We start from the raw sequence: 21,149 nt of genomic DNA, 5'->3' as shown, positions 1-21,149 counted from the left end.
GCTAGGGTATGCAAAAATGATTGTGTTTGCCAGGAAAGATTGTAGATAGTGGTTTGGCCATCAGCCTGAGCACCATCTCCTGTGCACATGTAGCATGTAGTCAGCAACTGCCACTACCACCTGCACCATGCTGGTGTGAGCGGAGGATGTGAGCTTGGAGGTGCAGCTCTTCCAGAGAGCACACACTACCCAACACAGAGCCAGGACTGCTGCTGTGGTTGCTTTACACCACAGGGTGTTTGCTCCAGTGATTGGATATGAGTGATGGACCTCTACCTATTTCCAGTGAATTTGATGGCACAGCTCCCGCAGTTTTGGTAGCAGCAGGGGTTGTTCTTTTTACTTGCACAAGCTCGTGCGTGCGTGCACGTGCACACAAAGAGATTTTTTTTCCTCTGCACCCCTGACAGTGCTGGTGCAGAAGAGAGACAGATGGGATATTCCCCTGCCTCCCTGTCCTTACCTCTACTCAGGGCAAGGGACCTAAGGCCCCCTTGGCTCTTCCCAGCAGTGAGGTCCCCACAGAAGAGGAGTGCTACAGTGGGTTAAACCTGCTCGGTCCTGGCTGTTTGCTTGCAGCTGAAAAGGAGCAAGGCTGAGCAGGGGCCACTTGTATAGGTTCACTCAGTGCTTTCAATTACCAGCTGCAAGCAAGGAAGGGTAGTTTGGTGCACAGAAGGTAGTAACTAACATCTGTTTTCTGATAAAATCTTGGATGTAGAATGATGGAAACTGCTAAGGCCAAGAGTGTCCAGTAGCCAAAAAGGGCTGTTATATAAAACCACTCTTTAGAATATTATCCCACTCTAAAATCTTGCATGGTTGTGGGGATTTCTTTGCTATTTCAAAATAGTAAAATTGCCCAGTTCCCTGCTGTTTGAGTTATGTCATAGCTGCACACACTGGTAAATTACTCAGTTTTCTTTGTACTGGTTCTTCTTCTCTGCTGCATTAAGGAGCACAGAAAAAGCATCTTAAACATGTCTGAATCCGTGATTTAACAGGAGAAAGAGCAGTTAAGAGAGCAGCCTGTTGGTTTGATTGCTTCACTAGCCAGTTGTGATAGACTGGCTCATCACAGCGCAGTGGGGTCCCTGTAAAGACATTTCCAAACACAAACTGCTGAACAAGTTGTTTTGTCGTTAGTTCTTTTCAGAATGATTTTGGCGTTTGTTTCTTGGATTTGGGACTGTATGAACTTTTGGTGAATGTTAGCAGCTGCTGCTAATTAATCTTCATAATAAAGTCTAGATCATTTAATGAAGTATGCTATGTTTTCTTCTTTGGGGGAAAAAAGAAGTATGTTTGCACTTAAAAATAAAATTGCAAGGAAAAATGGATTTTTCTTGATATAGGCTGTGCCAGTCAGGCCTAGTATTCAAGCTCTCTTCAACCTAAATGTTCTCATACGGCAATATCACCAGCCATCCACATCGCCTTCTGGGATTCGATTGGCTTCTATAGGACCAGCACATTTCTCCTTGCAGGATATGGACCTGTGGTATACTGAATATTCACGATTCTATAAGAGTGTGTGTGCTTTAAGTTTAACAGTTTAGTATTAGCCTTGTTAAGCTTCTTTCACTGTCAGTCACTGTCTGTCTATAAGACAGATCAAGCAGGTTTGACAAATTATTAGTGTAACTTCAGAGAAAGGTATGTTGAATAAGTTGTTTCGATATTTTAGCTCCATTTCTAACCCCAACTTTAAAGAAAAAAAAGCCCTCTAAGTTACTTTTAATGTCAACTCTCTGAATGTTATTGCTGTATCAGAGGATATGTATGTTGTAATGGGATTCCCAGAAATACTGTCTTCTGGCATGAGTACCTCCTGTGATGCAAAATGTGGTTGATGATGATTTTGTTCAAAATGCCTATGAATAAGCTGAGTGTTCTGGGGGATGATAACAATTAACAGGTTTGTCCTTGCCAGGAAGTTTTTGCATAATATATTGTTCTTTGACTGCTTTTCTAATGTTACCTTTTGAGAAATGTAAAGTTGAACAGGTCTGTCTTTGAGCTGATACAAGAAATCTCCTCAAAAGGTACCAAGACACTACATCTTGTAGAAAAAGTGTACTCTTCTTTTAATGGCCTCTTGTGAAATGATTTTGTAAGGTTTACATATTTGTGCTTAATACAGCATACAAGATATATTAATCTCTGTGCTCGTTTTGACATGATATATTGTGCATGAACAAAAACTGATTCAGTTGCATTGCTTGCTCACGTTTATCATGTATCATACTTTCCATATTTCATGTATGACATATGCTTCTTAAAATCATTTCATGTAAAGTTTTACTTTAGTTTTTACCAAACAAAAGGAATATCGCATGAGAAACAAATGCAAAAGTTCCTTTTCTTTCTTTATTTTTATTATTTTTTTTAAAATATTGACTCAGAAAAGCTCTTGCTCTTATTGGCTTTGTGAGTGTGAAGCATATCCGAATTGTGCATGGGAGATATAGATTTGAATTTATTCCAGTTGCTTCACAGTTTGCACATCAATTGCCTGTCACTTAAAGGAATTTTGGGTTCTGCATGAAAGAGTTCTGAGTGGTTTAAAAAAAAGATTTTAGCTATATAATGTCATTTTACACAAGTTTATATTTTGTATAGGTTCAATATCTGAATAGAACAACAACAACAGAAATTATTAAAAGGATAATTCTAATAGTTGTGCAAAGCAGAGACATACCTAAACAGGCAAAATAGAACTGATACGAATATTTCAGAAGTAGCACATCAGAAAGTCAATAGGAAGTAAGAGAAGAAATTTTGATGTGGCTTTATTTTTACCTTATGGATTCCTTCTTTGTGTTTTCTGTTCTTCATTGTTTGCCGATTTGGTTGCTATGTGCTTTCTGTCTTTCACTTCATGTTTCTTTTTGGTTTGGACCAGCCGTCAGTATATGGCTCATTCCTATTTTTTTCTTTTCTTTTTTAAATCTTCTTTTGCCTCCTTCATCCTAACTCATGCAAACAATTGTACTTGCTTTTTGTAATATTACAACGTTTACTGACCAATTTTCTTCTCTGGTCTCTCTGTTTTTCAATCATTTTTGTTGATTTTTATGTTTGATTTTAATTTAACAATTTAAGAAACAGTTGAACGGAGTGCAGGAGCAACAAGATCCCTACCTGCTACTTACTCATACAAGCCATTCTTTTCAACACGGCCATATCAGTCATGGACAACAGCTCCAATTACAGTGCCTGGGCAAACCAAATCAGGCTTCACTTCCTTATCAAGCTCTTCCTCTAACACTCCTACAGCTTCCCCATTAAAATCAATATGGTCTGTTTCTTCTGCTTCTCCAATCAAATCCACATTAGGAGCTTCTACCACATCTTCAGTTAAATCTGTTAGTGATGTAGCATCTCCGATTAGATCATTTCGGACAATCTCTTCACCAATAAAAACTGTGGTATCGCAGCCTCCATACAATATACAGGTTACTTCAGGCTCTTTCGTCAGAGCTCCCGCAGTCACAGAAGCTGCTAGTCTAAAAGGGCTGGCATCCACAACCACATTCCCCTCTCGGACATCTCCAGTGACTACAGCAGGATCTCTCTTGGAGAGATCATCCATAACCATGACGCCTCCAGCATCCCCCAAATCCAACATTAACATGTACTCTTCAAGTTTGCCACTTAAATCAGTCATCACATCAGCATCTTCACTTTTATCGTCCCCTCTAAAGTCAGTGGTGTCACCTGCTAAGTCAGCAGTTGATGCTGTTTCATCCTCTAAAGTCATGATGGCCGCGTCTCTCTCGTCGCCAGCAAAACATGTAGCTGGGCACACAGATGTACCATTGCTTAATGGCTCTGTGTCACCTCTGAAATACCCATCTTCTGCCAACTTAATAAATGGATCCAAAGCTGCAGCTGTTTTTCAAGACAAGATTGCTGCAGCTGCACATTCTGCAAGTTGTGCTGCTAACGCAGTTGCTGACACGGCTGAGAGAGTGTTTTCAACAGCTACAACAATGTCATTTTCTCCACTCAGGTCATTTGTGTCTTCAGCACCATCAGCTTTCCAGTCAATGAGAACTCCTCCTGCAGGTGCTTTGTACACAGCCCTTGGGTCAATATCTGCAACTACCTCATCAGTAACTTCATCAACAATAACAGTGCCGGTATATTCTGTAGTCAATGTTTTGTCTGAACCAGCATTAAAGAAGCTCCCAGAGTCGTCTTCACTTACAAAATCAGCTGCTGCGTTACTGTCGCCTATTAAAACATTGACTACAGAGGCACGCACGCAGCCTTCCTTTAATCGAACTTCATCTCCAATAAAATCATCCTTGTTTTTAGCACCCTCTGCTCTCAAATTGTCCACACCATCTTCTTTATCCTCCAGTCAGGAGATACTGAAAGATGTTGCTGAAATGAAAGAGGATCTAATAAGAATGACTGCAATATTGCAGACAGATGTCGCAGAGGACAAACCGTTCCAACCTGAGATACCAAAAGAGGGTAGAATTGATGATGAAGAGCCCTTTAAAATTGTTGAGAAAGTGAAAGAGGACTTAGTAAAAGTTAGTGAGATTCTGAAAAAAGATGTGTGTTTAGAAAGTAAAGGGTCGGCTAAAGTATCCAAAAGTGATCAAGGACACCTGTCTGAGGATGACTGGGTAGAGTTCAGTACAGAGGAGATTGATGAAGCGAGACAGCAAGCTCTGACAAGCCCTCCTATATCTGTTCCAGAGAAGGTCCAAATTAAAACTAAAACCATGTCGGAAAAGGATTATAGCTTGTCAAAAGTTATTGATTACTTAGCAAATGATATCGGTAGCAGTTCATTAACAAACATAAAGTACAAGTTTGAAGAGGGGAAAAAAGAAGGTGAAGAGAGACAAAAACGCATTTTAAAACCAGCTATTGCTTTGCAGGAACATAAACTTAAAATGCCTCCAGCCTCCATGAGGCCTTCCACATCAGAAAAGGAGTTATGTAAAATTGCAGATTCCTTTTTTGGAACAGATACTATTTTAGAGTCTCCAGATGACTTTTCTCAACACGATCAAGATAAAAGTCCCTTATCTGACAGTGGCTTTGAAACGAGGAGTGAAAAGACACCTTCTGCCCCACAAAGTGCTGAAAGCACAGGGCCAAAACCACTTTTCCATGATGTACCCATCCCTCCTGTCATTACAGAAACAAGAACTGAAGTAGTTCATGTTATCCGCAGCTACGAACCATCGTCCGAAGAAATTCCAGAGCAGAAAGCAGAGGAGCTACCAGCCTCGAAACCTAGCCCTACGTTTATGGAGCTGGAGCAAAAACCTGCTGGATCTATTAAAGAGAAGGTTAAAGCTTTTCAAATGAAAGCCAGCAGCAGCGAAGAAGATGACCATAAGTGTGTCCTTAGTAAAGGTGTCCGAGTAAAAGAAGAAACTCATATCACTACGACAACTAGGATGGTTTATCATAAACCTCCATGCACTGAAAGCACGTCCGAAAGAATTGAGGAAACAATGTCTGTTCATGACATAATGAAAGCCTTTCAGTCTGGACGTGACCCTTCCAAAGAACTGGCAGGTCTGTTTGAACATAAATCATCAGTAACATCCGATGTTAGCAAGTCTGCTGAAACTTCACCACAACATGCAGAGAAGGACAGCAAAATGAAACCCAAACTGGAGCGAATAATAGAGGTCCATATTGAAAAAGGTAATCAGGCTGAACCTACTGAAGTCATTATTAGAGAAACAAAAAAGCATCCAGAAAAAGAAATGTATGTGTATCAGAAAGACTTACTTCGGGGAGATATTAACTTAAAAGAGTTGGAAAAACATGATGCTTTTCCTTGTTCAGACGAACAAGGTCAGCAAGAAGAAGAGGAGCTCACAGCCGAAGAGTCACTTCCTTCTTATCTGGAATCCTCTAGAGTTAACACTCCCGTGTCCCAGGAAGAAGACAGTCGCCCTAGTTCTGCTCAACTCATGTCTGATGACTCTTACAAAACACTGAAGCTTTTGAGTCAGCACTCAATAGAATACCATGATGATGAGTTGTCAGAACTAAGAGGGGAGTCTTACAGGTTTGCTGAGAAAATGCTTCTTTCAGAAAAGCTAGATGTGTCTCATTCTGATACTGAGGAGTCAGTTACTGACCATGCTCTACCCCTTAGTGCAGAGTTACAGGGGTCTGATAAACGATGCAGAGAAAAAGTAGCTACTGCCCCCAAAAAAGAGATTCTCTCCAAAATCTATAAAGATGTATCTGAAAATGGTGTAGGTAAAATGTCTAAAGATGATCATTATGATAAAGTGACAGTGTTACACTACACTGGAGATGTTAGTAGTCCAAAACATGCGATGTGGATGCGCTTTACTGAGGACAGATTAGACAGAGGTAGAGAAAAGTTGATATATGAAGACAGGGTGGACAGGACTGTTAAAGAGGCAGAAGAAAAACTGACTGAAGTATCACAGTTTTTTCGGGATAAAACAGAGAAGTTGAATGATGAACTACAGTCTCCGGAGAAAAAGCAGCATAAAAAAAATGGCAAAGAAATACATTCTAGCCAGAGCTCTGCCAGCAGCAGCCCTGAGAAAGTCCTGCTCTCTGAATTACCATCATCCGGTGATGAATGGAGTAAGGTGAAGCAGTACGCACATGATGGGAAATGCTTTCCCAAAGTGGATGAAAGAAAAGCGTCCAGTTTGCCCAGCAGTCCTGAAAAAAGGATATTTGTGCAACCTGCAGAGGACTCTAAACAAACTATGGAACACAAAGGAAGTGCTCAGCAGACTGGAGTACCTGAGGTTTCACAGACTGGATTTCAGCTGAAGCAATCAAAGCTCAGTTCCATTAGGCTTAAATTTGAACAAAGTATAAGTCCTAAGAGTAAGGACGTAACTCAAGAAGAAAAAAAGCTGGATGGTCAGTCCAAAATTCCGGTAAAGAAATTGCAAGAAAGTAAGTTACCAGTGTATCAGTTTTATTCCAGAGAGAAACACGCAAAGCAAGTAGAGGTCATTGATGGGAGCACAGCTTTACAGAAAGAGGTGAAAATACAGGAAGATTTTGTTCCAGGTAAAGGGAAAGCTATCGAAGACTTTCATGCTTCAGACACACAAAGAACTGAGATGAGCAAAGGCGTGCCAGAATACTTTTCGGAACCGCAGGCAAAAGACCTGGCATATGGCTCAGACTCAACAACGAAGGGACACTGGGACAAAAAAATCTATAGGACGTGGGAAAGTCCTGGAACTTCTAATCATAAAACACAAAAAGAAAAACTTTCACATGTGCTGGTTCCAGATACAGTAAAAGAAAACCATGTTGATCATGCTGAAGCTAAAACTGACAAAAAAAGTGAATTTATCACTGTGACAGAGCACAAACTGGCAGCAAATGGAATTCATCCAGAAGAAGTGAAGGAACTGACTGTAAAATCTCCCTCAAAAAGGGTTTTATACAGAGAATTTGTTGTCAGGGAGGGGGAACGTAATGGTGAAGTGGCTGATAAAATATCCAAAAGGAAAGAAGAAATTGCTGTGTCCCATATTCCAGTCAGAATTGTTGAGGAGAAGAGAACCACGCTTGATGGTGTCTATGAACTTTCAGCTAAAGTATCCCAATCAGCTGTGATTAAGGAGAAAGTTGAGAGGCAGATTGATTATGTGGAAGATGAAAAAATAAAGCATTCAGAAATCAGAAAAGTTACCAAGCAGCAGAGCTCGATAGGTCTAAGTCCTCCTGTTGAGGAAATGGAGATATCCCCTAGCAAATCACCAGATTCTTTAGAATGTAGTCCAGGAAAGGAATTTCCTTCAAGTGAGTTAGTTGGCCCCGGTGCCAGTGATTACTTGGATAAAGTTGCACCGTTAGTAAGCACTGAGGGAGTAAAAGAAATTAAGACCTTACCTGTTTATGTCAGTTTTGTTCAAGTAGGAAAGCAATATGAGAAAGAGGTGCAACAAGGAAATATTAAAAAAATTGTCAGTCAGGAGAGTAAGACAGTACAAGAGACAAGGGGGACATTTTACACAGCTAGACAGCAAAAACAACCTCCTTCTCCACAAGGTAGTCCAGAAGATGACACACTAGAACAAGTGTCCTTTATAGACAGCTCTGGTAAAAGCCCTTTAACACCAGAAACACCAAGTTCAGAGGAAGTGAGTTACGAGTTTACATCTAAAACACCCGACTCACTAATAGCTTATATCCCAGGCAAGCCCAGTCCTATACCCGAGGTATCTGAGGAATCAGAGGAGGAAGCAGAGGTTAAGTCAACATCTGTAAAACAGGCAGAGGTTGAGGAACCACAGATTGACAAAGCATTACCTAATCATATAAATAAGGACTCTAACAAAAGACCCAAAGGTAACAGAGTTGCCTACATTGAATTCCCTCCTCCTCCACCACTGGATGCAGATCAAGGCGAGTCGGAAAAGAAGCCTCATTATTCCACTGAGAGTGAAATGGAGATGACGGAAGTGAACTTGCAAGATGAACATGACAAATGCCAACTGGCTGAACCTGTCATAAGAGTACAGCCACCGTCTCCTGTGCCACCGGGAGCAGATGTCAGTGACTCCAGTGATGATGAATCTCTCTATCAACCTGTTCCACTTAAAAAGTATACATTCAAATTGAAAGAACTGGAAGATGACCAGAAAGAAACCTCAAAACCCAGAGCCCCTGAAAAGATTGAGAAACAGAAAGAGTTAGGACATCCCGCTTCTGGGAAACCTAATGAGTTTGACATTGGGCTTGATTCACCCCAGAATGATGTAGTGCAAAATGGGAATAACAATGACCAGTCTGTCACAGAGTGTTCCATAGCAACCACTGCAGAATTCTCCCATGATACCGATGCGACAGAGATTGACTCTCTTGACGGTTATGATTTGCAAGATGAAGATGATGGTTTAACTGAGAGTGATTCTAAACTTGCAGGTCCGGCAGTTGAAACCAAAAAGGACGTATGGACTACAGAAGGCATTCTAAAGCAGACTGATCGCTGCTTTAGCCAGAGTAAGCTTGAAGTCATTGAGGAGGAAGGCAAGGTAGGCCCTGAAGAAGACAAGGCACCTTCGAAGGGTCCAGCTTCTGAAAAAGCCGGAGAGAAGAGCGAACAGAAGTCAGGGGCACAGTTTTTCACTTTGGAAGGCAGACACCCTGACAGGACTGTATTTCCTGATACGTATTTCAGTTACAAAGTAGACGAAGAATTTGCAACACCTTTCAAAACGGTGGCCACCAAGAGTCTAGATTTTGATCCGTGGTCCAATAACCGAGGTGACGATGAAGTGTTTGAGACTAAATCAAGGGATGATGAGGCTAAGCCATTTGGTCTGGCAGTGGAAGACAGATCTCAAGCAACAACTCCTGATACAACTCCAGCCAGAACTCCAACAGATGAAAGTACGCCAACTAGCGAGCCCAACCCCTTCCCATTTCATGAAGGGAAGATGTTTGAGATGACTCGCAGTGGTGCAATTGACATGAGCAAGAGGGATTTTGTTGAAGAAAGACTCCAATTTTTTCAGATTGGTGAGCATACTTCTGAAGGGAAGTCAGGGGACAAGGGGGAAGGGGATAAAAGTACAGTCACTGCCATCACACAGCCACAGGCAGGGGACAACACTGTAGAAACAAACCTAGAGAGACCAGTAGAAACAACAGCAGTTGAACATAAGCCCATCATCCAGGCCAGTGGAGATTGCATGGAACAAACACTTGGTAGTAACTCACTGGAAAAACCATCGGCAGCGGTAAATGCTTCTAAAGTTGATCCCAAATTGCGCACACCAATTAAAATGGGAATTTCTGCTTCCACCATGACTCTGAAGAAAGATGGCCCTGGCGAAGTGACAGATAAGATAGAAGCTGTGATGCCAAGTGGTCAGGGATTAGAAAATGAAACTGTAGCAGTGATTGCGAGTTCAGCTTCTAGCCAGACAAGCTGTAGGCAAACAGAAAACACTGATTTTCCAAAAGATAATTTTAATAACAACAACAATTTGGATTCATCTGCTGTCCCTACAGATGATATTACCTGTAATGTAGTGCTAAAAGAACATTTGGAACCGAAATGTTCCCTCCAGAAAGCTAATCAAGCGAAAAGCACTTCAGGAAAAGGTACAGGGACAACACAAGGACACAGAGTAAGAGATAAGCAAAAAACACACGGAGAGCAGCAAAAGTCAACAGAGTTGGTAGGGGCTAGAGGAAAATCAAAGCTTCCTGTAAAGGCCAGCTCAGTAAAAGAAGTCTTTTCACAAAATAATCTCCAAAGCAATACAGGGAGTAAAGTGAGAGGGGCTAGTAAGCCTGACAAAGCAAAACAAAATAATTCTCCTCCCTGTCTAGAAGCAAGGTCTAGGATTCCTGTAAAAAATACACATAGGAGTAATATAGCTAGAAGAACTCCAGCCCTGCCGAAACAAGAGCAGGTAGAGAAAGAAAAACCAAAACAGCTTCCTTCTAAATTACCAGTAAAGGTAAGATCTACCTCCGTCACCATGACAACAGTTAAAGTAAAGAAAAATCAGCTTAGGGAGGTATGTAAACATTCTATTGAATATTTTAAGGGAATTAGTGGTGAGACATTAAAGCTTGTGGATCGTCTATCTGATGAAGAGAAAAAGATGCAGTCAGAGGTCTCTGATGATGAAGAAGACAGTACATCAAGGAACACATCCTTATCAGAAGCTACTCAAGTTTACCAGCCTTCCATTACATCGAAGTCTGCTAGAGACATGAGAACAGAGGCAGCATCTATAAAATCAAAGATTGAAAAGGCCGACAGTGAGAGGAGGAGGAGTAAGAGGACTGGTGAGAATGAAGGCAGTCAGGTTTCTGGAGCTCTCATGGCTCACCTCGTGGAGATCAAGCCTAGTTTGTAAAACTTTCAACTTGTTGATCCTAGTGCATGAACTGTTGTGATTGCCTGTGGAGTGACTTAACTGTAGTTTTCATTCTGTCATTGTCATCTGTATGTGCTGTCTTATACTCTTCTTTCTTCCTTTAAACAAATCCTGTACTGTAGAAAGCTAGTGAAGCATGCCGAAGACATTCATGTAACTCAAAAATTGATGTAACTCAGAAATTGAAAGATTTTTTTTGTGACAGCAAATTTATTCTGTCAAAGTAGAAAAAATAGATGATAATCCGGTCTTGGTGGTTTCCACCAGTAAATGAACAACTTGTGTACAGTCTAACAGCTAGATTGTCAGCATGTTTGGTTTCATTACACGACATCATGTAGTTTGACATTTGGCTTTACACAGGTGAAAATATAAAAGCTGTGAAAAAAATTTGCTTTGTAGGTTATTAGGGGACACAACCATTCTAGTAAACAATATAAGCACCGGCAACTTAGTCAAATTTAAGCTATTATTTATAACAAACTGTTGTCCGGTATTGTGGCTTTCTGTGCAAAACCTTTTTAATCGAGAAATTGTAAATCACAGGTCCACAGAGTCCATGTGAACGGACAGATATAAGGATGGCAATTGTAGCCGATCACCTAGGACTTAGCTGGACAGGTAAGCTTTTCTGCTTTAATACTAAAATCAGTTTTCACTATTACATTTTCAGGTAGTCTTTTACCAAAAGCCGCAGCAAGGCCGCATCAGGCTCTCCCGAATTCACAGTGAGCCCAGCCTCCCAAAACATGCAACACATTGCTCGGCAAAGATGCCTAATAGGAAATAGCTGTGAAGAATTACCCCGTGATCTTGCAATAAATCAAACACAAACTCGTAGGGAAAATAGCTAAAATGGCTCTCCCCTCAAGACATTCACCCAAGGAGTTGAGAGGATCTATCTACTCAGGCTCAGGGCTGCCTCTGTATCTCGATAGCAGTTTCCCCAAAGCCCTGGAGATTGCAGGGAGCGCAGCAGGGCCCCAGCAAGTCAGTGCCGTGTGTGGGGTTGCCTAACTGTATGCCCGCCATACTTCCATATGTTGATGGGCAGAGCTGGCCCTTTGCGGGCTTACAGCTGCAACAGCCAGCTCTCCCTGGGCGCAGGTGACGACAGCACCAGTGCTGAGCTGCATGGCGAGCTCGCAAAGAAGTAACAGTCACCAGAAAAAACAGATTTTATAAATCAGCGGTGATGAAGTAGTCTCCAAGGAGCTTTTTTCCACCATGTTTAAGTGGCTTACTGGGTATAAATATGATAATAGCTCACAGAGATGATGGAAATTCAAAATGATGTCTGTCTTAGGAAACTAAAATATGAGTATATAATGCCATGTTCATTGTTATCTGTAAAGTTTGTGTCAGGTAGTTTTGTTGATATTTGTGTGATCTAAGAAAGATAATATTTTTAAGCCTGACAGGATGATTGAGGGATTTGTGCTTTGTTTGGTGTTTTTGTTGTTGTTTTCTCTTCTTGCTTGCTTTTTTTTTTTTTCTTTATAGAACTGGCAAGAGAACTGAATTTTTCTGTGGATGAAATAAATCAAATCCGAGTAGAAAACCCAAATTCTCTTATTGCTCAAAGCTTCATGTTATTGAAAAAATGGGTTACCAGAGATGGGAAAAATGCTACAAGTAAGTTCCAGTAGTTACTTTTGTTGTTTATAAGTTATAACCCATTTCGTCTGTTGCCTACTCTAAATAGGTTAAATTGAAGAAAACATTATGAGTGTCTTTTGCAAACCACTGATGGAAAAAAAAGTTTCAGTTCTATTTTTACCAGAAGTCAGAAACATGTCATATTTATTCAGTATATATGCAGAAGGAAATAATCTGTTCTCCACATCCATAATTGATGGGACAAGCAATGAACTTAAATTCCAGTAAAGAAAATATTAGGGAAGACTTTCCAATAGCAAGGAATATGAAACATGGAAATAGGCTGCTTGGAAAAGTTAGGTAGTCTCACAGTATTGCAGGTCATAAGAAAAGACTAAACCTCCTTCTGTGAGGAGTGATGGAGACACCGATTCTGTGCTGATTCTGCTGTTTTATCTGTGCATTTCACTTGAATTGCTCAAATTGAAAGAGAAGTTTTGATTTTTATGTTAGGTCAATGGTGTTCATTACCATTCTCTAATCCATATGCTCCTACACAGTATTTGAGTCTACTTTGATCACTTTCACCGGAAAAGTAGTTTCCAGTATTACTGTGTTCTCGCAACAAGATTACTGTAAATGAGATTTCACGAGGTACTGCATGAATAGCCTTACATGCATTATTACCTATATGGCTACCTATTCTGTTGTTCCTCAAAACAGAACGGCAAAAGGATTTTTACGCTCCTTTTACGCTCCAGTAAAAGGATATTTTGTTTCAGTAGTAAGTAAATACATGCTTTAAGAACTCTCTGACCTTATTCTTTGTGCCTTTTGTGTTGTAATATAATTATACTTGGGGGGGAGGGAAGGCTCTTAATAGATGTATATCTTGAATAAGTAGGCAGCAGAATGACTGCTTAGACAAATGATGGGGTGTGCTAGAACCAAAGGCATTGGGACAGAAACATAGACCAGTAATTTATAATTAATGCAATGTGAATGTAACTGAGAAAGAAGATTACACAGTTCTGCAACCCTGAACTTTTTTCTGACGTGTCTTATTTGTTTTTCAGCTGATGCCTTAACTGCTGTATTGACAAAAATTAATCGAATAGATATCGTGACCCTGTTGGAAGGACCAATATTTGATTATGGAAATATTTCAGGCACCAGAAGTTTTGCAGATGAAAATAACGTTTTTCATGATCCCATTGATGGTAATTGAATTCCGTGGTCATATTTAATTCAGTGACATGTCCAATGGTACAATAATGTTGTATAAAGTAGACTTTAAAAAAAGACAGTAAGTTCTATAGAAATAATTGGTTTTAATGTGAAGGCTTTTTCCTCTCCTAAAGCACGCTCATGGTACCATTCGTAGGTTGCCCATTAATATCTCAAAGAATAAGCCCAGGATCCCACAAACATATGTCTGGGTAAGCCTGTTCCCACCAGCCTCAGCATCAGTTGACAAGATCTGAATGTTTCTCTCCTGCAATGGTTGTGCTTTGAGGCTTGCCCATGTATATTTTTAATGTACTTGGTATTGCATGTTCTCCAAGTTACCTGGAATACATGCATTCTTTGGCTTCCTGTCTAGATAAGTAACAGTAAGAATTCTTCAAAGAAAAAAAGAAGGAAGAACAAGGAAAAAAAAATGTGCTTAGTAATTGCATAGAGTAAATTAATGTGCAATTTACTACCAAGCCTCTTTGAGACAAGTGAATATCAATTACTTTATGATTTTTCACTTGGACCATTTCTACAATGGCAGTAGAAAAATGTTTTATTAGTGCATGAGAGAATATCTTTTTCAGTCTACTAATGGGTAAAATTGTGTAATAATTTTCACATGGAAGCTGTACCGAGAACAGAATTGTGCAGCTTAATTTTGAGCCAGATTAAAAGGATAAATTAAGTTCAGCGTCTAAAACAGAATTGCCATAGGTACACTTATTATTTATAATATCAGTATGTTGAAGATGATAAATGTTTTTTCTTCTTTTAAATGTTAGTTAACAGGCACTAGGTTGCTACATTCTTTACTTTGATTTTTCTCACATGTATTATAAATAGCTCCTTAAGATTTTTCTTTTGTAAGTAACATTTGCTTTGTTTTTTGTAATTTGTTCAAGTATGTATTGAGCTTTCTCCATATTTTAGCAGGAGTTTTTTTCTTTAGAGCATATGAGCTCCGTGTACCTCCATTAGTGAGCAGCATTGCTGGTCATTGAATCATTGCATTACAGAAATAATTTTCTGTTGACATTTTAAGAAAGTTGCTCTTGAAATGTTGCTTGCGCCTTTTAATAGTAGCATCAATGTTTTTATGAAAAAAATACGCTTCTCTGCAGTTGCTTTCTGTCTCTCCTCTTCTCTGAACCTTCCTCAAGCTTCCTTTCCTCACCAAGACCAGACCACCTTTGCTTTTCTCTCAGCTGATTCAGGAAAGAAAAAAAACAAACCCTGTTAATGCACCTCCCTTTGCAGGCAGCACAATGTCAAGTTAACCCCATGGCATAAATTTGTTCCTTTTGTAGGTTACCCAACCTATTATTTGCTGGAAAGCAAACTTCAGATTTTGTTGTCATTTTTATATGTATATTCAGTTTAATCCTTTTGTATGATTTTCCCATGTTTTCATCAATTTTTCTTTTCTCTCTTTATTTGATCAGTGTATCTGATTGTACCCATGTCACCAAGATCGCCTCACTCTCCAAGATCACCAAGATCTCCTTACTCACCGCAGTCCTCTCACCTGTATAACTTTACTGTACCTGAAATATTCATATAGCTCTCCCTTGTTTTGTTTATGTTCTCTTATCCCTTTGTTAACTTCCTTTTTTAGTTTTTTATCCTGCTGTGTATTTAGATCTACTATTCTTTAGTATCCTCATTAGGATCCATTTCTGTTCCTCATTCTTTAACTATTCCATTCTTGTGGCTCTGTGGTTAAATTGGAGATACATATTAGTAGCATTGTATTGCTGGTATTGTATATTTTCATATGAAAGTATATTAAAAATGTGGACCTGTTTTAGAAATAATACCTACTGACAGAAAAGTGGCTGTTCTATGTTATGATCTACTTCTGTCTTTAAAATCTATTTATTAAACTTCCAAATTTAAAAAAATAGAAACTGGTAAAGAAAGATTTACACAATATGGCTGCAAGAGATTGCATTGGATATACTGGGACAACGACCCTTGTCCACATTTGATTTATTGCATGCTCTTAAGACAATCTGCTACAGCTTGAAAATGTTAAAATGGCTGCAAAAACAATTGCTGAAATCTTCACAGACTATATACAAAATAGTCAAAAGTACTGGCTTCACTGTACTATTCACTGGCAATACTCATTTTTTGTTCCATCTATTTAGGACAAAGTAAAGAAATCTATCAGAACTGCATTTATTCTTATAGACCTGCACCTCCTCATACGTTTCATACTTTTAATTCATGAATCATTTGACATTTGCTTATTTGTTGCTCCATGCTTCATCCTGGTCAGTCCAAATGTGCTGTCTTCCTTAGGTTATCCCACCATTCAAGTGGAACTGGAAACTCCCACTGGGTTGCGCTTCGTGCCGCCCACCCCTTTCCATCAGGACGATTTCTTTAGCGACACCTCTAGCCTAGAGTCACCCCTTAGAACTCCCAGTAGACTGAGTGACGTGTTAGTGACCTCCCAGGGACAAGTAGATGGTACAGCAGCAGCACCGCCAGTGGTGACTGAAGAAGACACTTCACTGGACGACAGCAAACTCGATTTCTCAGTGCCTAGAGAAGGAACACCTAAAGATATTTCCATAGGCGAGAGCCAGTTGGAGGAAGTGGACCTTAAGGATTTTCCACGGTATCTTGGTAGTTATGGCGGGATATCAAAAGATACTAAACAAAGGCAGAGTGAAGAGACTAGTAAAACAGGAGTAAGGACTGAACAGCCTGAGAGAGAAAAGTCTGGTACTGTTGAGGAGGTGACGGAAGAAAAGCTTAAATTTCTGTTTGAGGACATTCATCTGGAAGAAGGAGCTGAGTCTGAGGAGATGACGGAAGAAAGAATACGGTCAATTCTTAAAGGTGTTCAACAAGCAGAACACGAAATGTCTTCAATTACAGGTTGGCAGCCTGACTCGTCAAGTGTCACTGAGCCACCGACGTTGGGACGCAGGATAGGTGGTAGCCTGCTAGATCGCTTGGATGATAGGTGAGGATCTTTGTATAAGAGTGTGTGTGTGTAAGCAAGCCTTCCAATGCTGCTTTTACCTCCAGGAGCAGTGCTGAGGCTGCTGTTCTACTGTTCTATGAGAACATGTATATATGCACATGTATATATATATATATATATCTCTATTTAAAAGAAAAAGTGATAGTTGATTCAGTTTGGCCTCAGACATATTTGTCTTTAAAAATGTGTATTTATCAGGTTTCATTCTTAACATAGGTATTTCAGAATTAGTTTATAATATGTTTAGTGGATAATAGGACTTCTCGTGTTCTTTATCTTGTCTATTTTCATTTTTAGCTAATCTAAGTGATGCATAGATGTAACTGGAATTGAGGGCTATAAAATGTACATTATCTGAAACCAGGATACTACATTACTCTTATCTCTCGAGTACCCTTTTAGCAGTCGTCCTTTTCATGGCATCACTTTGCCTTCCCTCAGATAGTTGTTACTTTTTCCATAAGGCAATTTTTAAATTGTCACTGTTTTTATAACACTTACTTCAAGCGTATTATGTCATGCTGATTTACTAGATTTTTAAAGAGATGAGTTACAAGGCATGAGAAGGTAAGAATGGTGATACCAAATCTGTCTAGTCCCATATGTTGCTTTCCAGCAGTGACTGCAGAGGATGCTCAGGGAAGGAGGAGAGTGGACGTATACGCTGTTTTTTCCTCCAGTACTTTCCCAGGCTCCACTTGCTTTCAGCATAATGACCTGCTGAGATGGATGCTTTCTACATATTTATCCTCAATGCATTTCCCTTGCATGAGCTTTTCCAGGCTCCCCTTGGACCTACTTAAGCTATCAACATTCACAACATGTGTTGGCATGTTCAGCCTTACTGGTACCCACTGGGTGAAGAGCTCCTGCCTGCCTTTGTTTTGACCGTGGCTCCCATGATTACTAATTGAAGGAGCCAGGTCTGCATGAGCTGTAAATCAGCAGAGAATGATTATCTGCAGAGTGATCATTTGTCTGTCAGCATTTTGCATCCTTTGCAGCTTTGACTCAGGATGTTTTAAGGTTCCAAGTAGCATTAGATACTCTCTTATTGAATCCAGTGGGAATTCGGCCATTGATTTCAGCAAACTGATTGTCTTTCAGAACAGTAAAGCACTTGATAGACTACTGATGTGATTTCTGTTCTGTTAAGCAAGCATTGTTATTCTGCATTATATATTGTTTTAAATTAGTAAAATAGATCACTTCTAGAAGTAAAAGGGCTTCCTTAAGAAGATAACATATCCATTTCTAACTAGATGAATTCAATTTACTATCTTTTATAAGAGTTTTGTCACTAAATAGCTATAGTATTTTCAGGTGTACAGTTCTAGTGCTTATCTGAAAGCAAGCAAAAATGCAAAAGAGAAGAAAACCATGCATCAGAAGTGCAGGTTAAACCTGTCCTAGGTAATCTGAGGCAAGATTTTGGTCAGCTTTCTATCTTGTAGTAACCTTCCTTGCCTTTGGCTTTGTGTATTACTGAAACTCTGCACTGTCTAAGGATTTATTTTCAGATACCAGTATTTTTTTAAAGGCATGACTTATCTGGAGTACAGATATTGTTGTCTGGGGGAAAAATACCATTAATTATTTGGTCATTACTGGTAATTGCACAGTAACAGATACTTTCATCACCTCCTTGGTTAGAGAGCAGGTTAAAGAATTAGTGCCTCAGGGATTTATCTCATGATTATACAAGGGAAATGGTAGGGTTTGGGTATTTTTATTTCTCTTTTTCCTTCCCCCTCCCCAAGTGGAAGGGGATTAACATAAAACATTTGGCCTTGTTTCCAGTGTTCACCATATTCTCGTTGCTTCTGAAAAGACACCATGATGCAGAAGACAAGGCTATTAAATAGATTTGATGTTTGCAAGCTGAATTTAAAATTTTACTTTTCTCTGTCCGAAACGTATGTGCTAAGAATGAAGGCTCAGTAAGAGGCTTGGTGCTTTGCCCTTCCGCGTGTGATTTAAGCACTGAATGCCTGTCTATTCTTTTTTTCTTGTAGCTCGGACCAATGTAGGGATTCTGTTACCTCATATGTCAAAGGAGAAGCAGGGAAGCCAGAAACAAATGGAAGCCTATCCGAATCCACAGCAGAGACAAAAACTAAATCCTACATCCAGGAATCTTTAAATGATGTGGGAAAACAGAGTGACAAAGAAGCCCTGAAAATAAAGCCCCAAATTTCAGCTGGTACTGATGAGCAAACGTTATCATCAACAGCATATCAGAAATCTTTGGAAGAGATTAGCAAGCCAACAACAGAAGGCAACAAAACATCTGTGCCTGTCAGTGTGAAGAAGATGAGCTGGAGTACTTCTGAGGATGGCAAGCCAAAAACAAGCATCCAAGAGGAGGAGGGAGCAGTAATGTCTGAACAGAAGGTACAGTATGTCCTGTAATTATTAACTGTGTGAGGAGTCCCTATTGCTTGACATATTGCTTGACATAATTTTTTGTAAGACTTGTAAAGTTGTTTGTGACAGGTTTGGGTTTTTTTTAATCCTTCTTCATGCCTCTTCTATTTATTGCTAAATTAAGAAAAATGGAAGTTAGTGGAAATCTATATTCTGTGGTGTGAATGGAATGAGGTGGAGTTGAGGCAGGCAGAGGAGCCACACAGGGCTGCATAATCCTCTGCCTGACTGGCCCTGAGCCCTGGAAGAGGTTAGAGCAGCTTCTGGGATCGCTGTCCTGCATCGCCAGGGAACAGGCCCCTTTCCTGCCCTGACATACCACCTGTGCAAACAGCTCAGCTGTCCTCCATCTGTTTCCAGTTAAGGTGATACCACTCTTTTCCCCTCTTTTTGTGGCATTGAAGTGAGCAAAGAGATATAGGGACTCTTCAGCTCTTATCCTGCTCCTTGACCCTCACACCCCCTGCATTTTTATTTTACTCTGTTAATTTGCAGGAAAATAAATTTTGGATAATATTTAATCTCCTCTTTATGTTTTTTGTTTCATGACCTCATTCATCTCAACTCCAAAGTGCATCCAGCCAAGAGGAATCAAAAGATTTCCAAATGTGTAAAGCACTTTTCCAGGTGGTGGTTCTTTTGTAAAATACTGTGGAGAGGCTCCCCTTTGTTTCTACCTTGCCTGGCTTGCGCATCCTTAACTGTAGAACCTCAGTTATAAGTTGTTTTCTGATGATGAAGATTTTAATAGCTTTCCCAGTTGCTTATATTTATTTCCCAGAAACTTAAAAGTAAAGTTGATTCAAAGAATGGCTTACAGCCCTGTAGCTGCGTGTACCTCGCACCCCAGCAGCGGGAGGGTTGCCACGGAGTAGACCACAGGGCCAGCAGGGAACCAGGTTGAAAAAGGGAATTGCAGAGTTTCTTCTACATTCCTCTCTCTGCTGAGATTGTCTTTTCCTGGGCATAATACAGGAGGAGATTATAACTTCTGGAAGCGAGGTATTGCAGTAGAATTGCTTCTACATGATATAGGTTTGTTTTTTTTTATTGTAGCACAATAAAAATGTTGGCTGTGGTAGGCTGCAATAAATCATTCAGGTTTAAATTAGTTCATTTTAAACTATTCATTCGATTATACAACCAAGAATTCTTTTATTAGATGGTAACATAATCAGTCTCAGCAGTTATGCAGCATATGATTGTTATTATCTTGTTATTAGTTCGTGACACAGTTGAAGCAGCGAAGATCTTTCCCAATGTTCACTAATTACTGGAATACTTAAAAAATGTAAGTAAGAGCCTTCTGCAAAGGCAACTAAAGGCAGATGACAGAGTTCCTTTAGTGTCGGTAGGCTTTGGGGCAGATCTTGGGCTGATATTATTACGCACAGTTTAAACGCAGGGGTAAGCGTAGATGCACACTGTAACGTTCTGAGGGTGTGCAACAGGGCTGCACTTGCCCCTCTGATTCCCATCAGCAAGAAGACAAGCTGTCATCCGCTTTTGTGTTCTCTTTACTTTTGGATATCCCATCTGGATTGGGAAGAATAAGAGTGTGCTTTTCTTACGCGTGCTTTTTGCACTACTTTTGCTTTATTGGTAAAGGGTGATAATCTTATCTTCTAAATAACAAGTCTTTTTATAGACATGATCTTTGAATAGACTGGTATCAGAAAATAATGTGATTTCTAAACGTGGGTGTCTCACAAAGCCTGAATGGGTAACAAACTAGTGTTTGTTAGAATGACAACAAGAATTGCTTCTAATATCTTGTTGATATTTCTTCAAGAATATCTTCTAATCTAATTTGTAGTCAATAGTTTCATTACTAACACAGTCCAATTGATGGTGAGACACTTCATGTGCTGTCATGAAAACAGAAAGAGAATTTCAACTTCAGTCTTTCTGCAAGGTGTCCTTCAGAAACGCTCCATAAAGAGAAAAGTATGGAAGAAATAGATTTATTTCTGTGGAAATGAAGGGGGAACAAAATA

At 39.8% G+C, this 21,149-nt stretch overlaps 1 protein-coding gene across 1 annotated transcript in view; it reads left to right on the top strand.

The window, feature by feature from the left end:
- ANK3 (ankyrin 3) overlaps nucleotides 1-21,149 on the top strand; it is a gene marked incomplete at its 5' end in the record, with an annotated part of 212,243 nt that overhangs the window by 174,386 nt on the left and 16,708 nt on the right. The window contains 6 exons of the mRNA XM_082309097.1: nucleotides 3,112-10,800; nucleotides 11,439-11,513; nucleotides 12,396-12,527; nucleotides 13,568-13,711; nucleotides 16,032-16,704; nucleotides 18,741-19,119. Of these exons, the coding sequence (XP_082165223.1) occupies nucleotides 3,112-10,800; nucleotides 11,439-11,513; nucleotides 12,396-12,527; nucleotides 13,568-13,711; nucleotides 16,032-16,704; nucleotides 18,741-19,119 (9,092 nt within the window). The remainder of the gene's footprint in view (nucleotides 1-3,111; nucleotides 10,801-11,438; nucleotides 11,514-12,395; nucleotides 12,528-13,567; nucleotides 13,712-16,031; nucleotides 16,705-18,740; nucleotides 19,120-21,149) is intronic.

This window comes from Platalea leucorodia (genome assembly GCF_965183815.1).
Source record: "Platalea leucorodia genome assembly, chromosome: 4".
NCBI classification, from domain to species: Eukaryota; Metazoa; Chordata; class Aves; order Pelecaniformes; family Threskiornithidae; genus Platalea; species Platalea leucorodia.
This window is presented reverse-complemented; position numbering and strand designations above follow the sequence as displayed.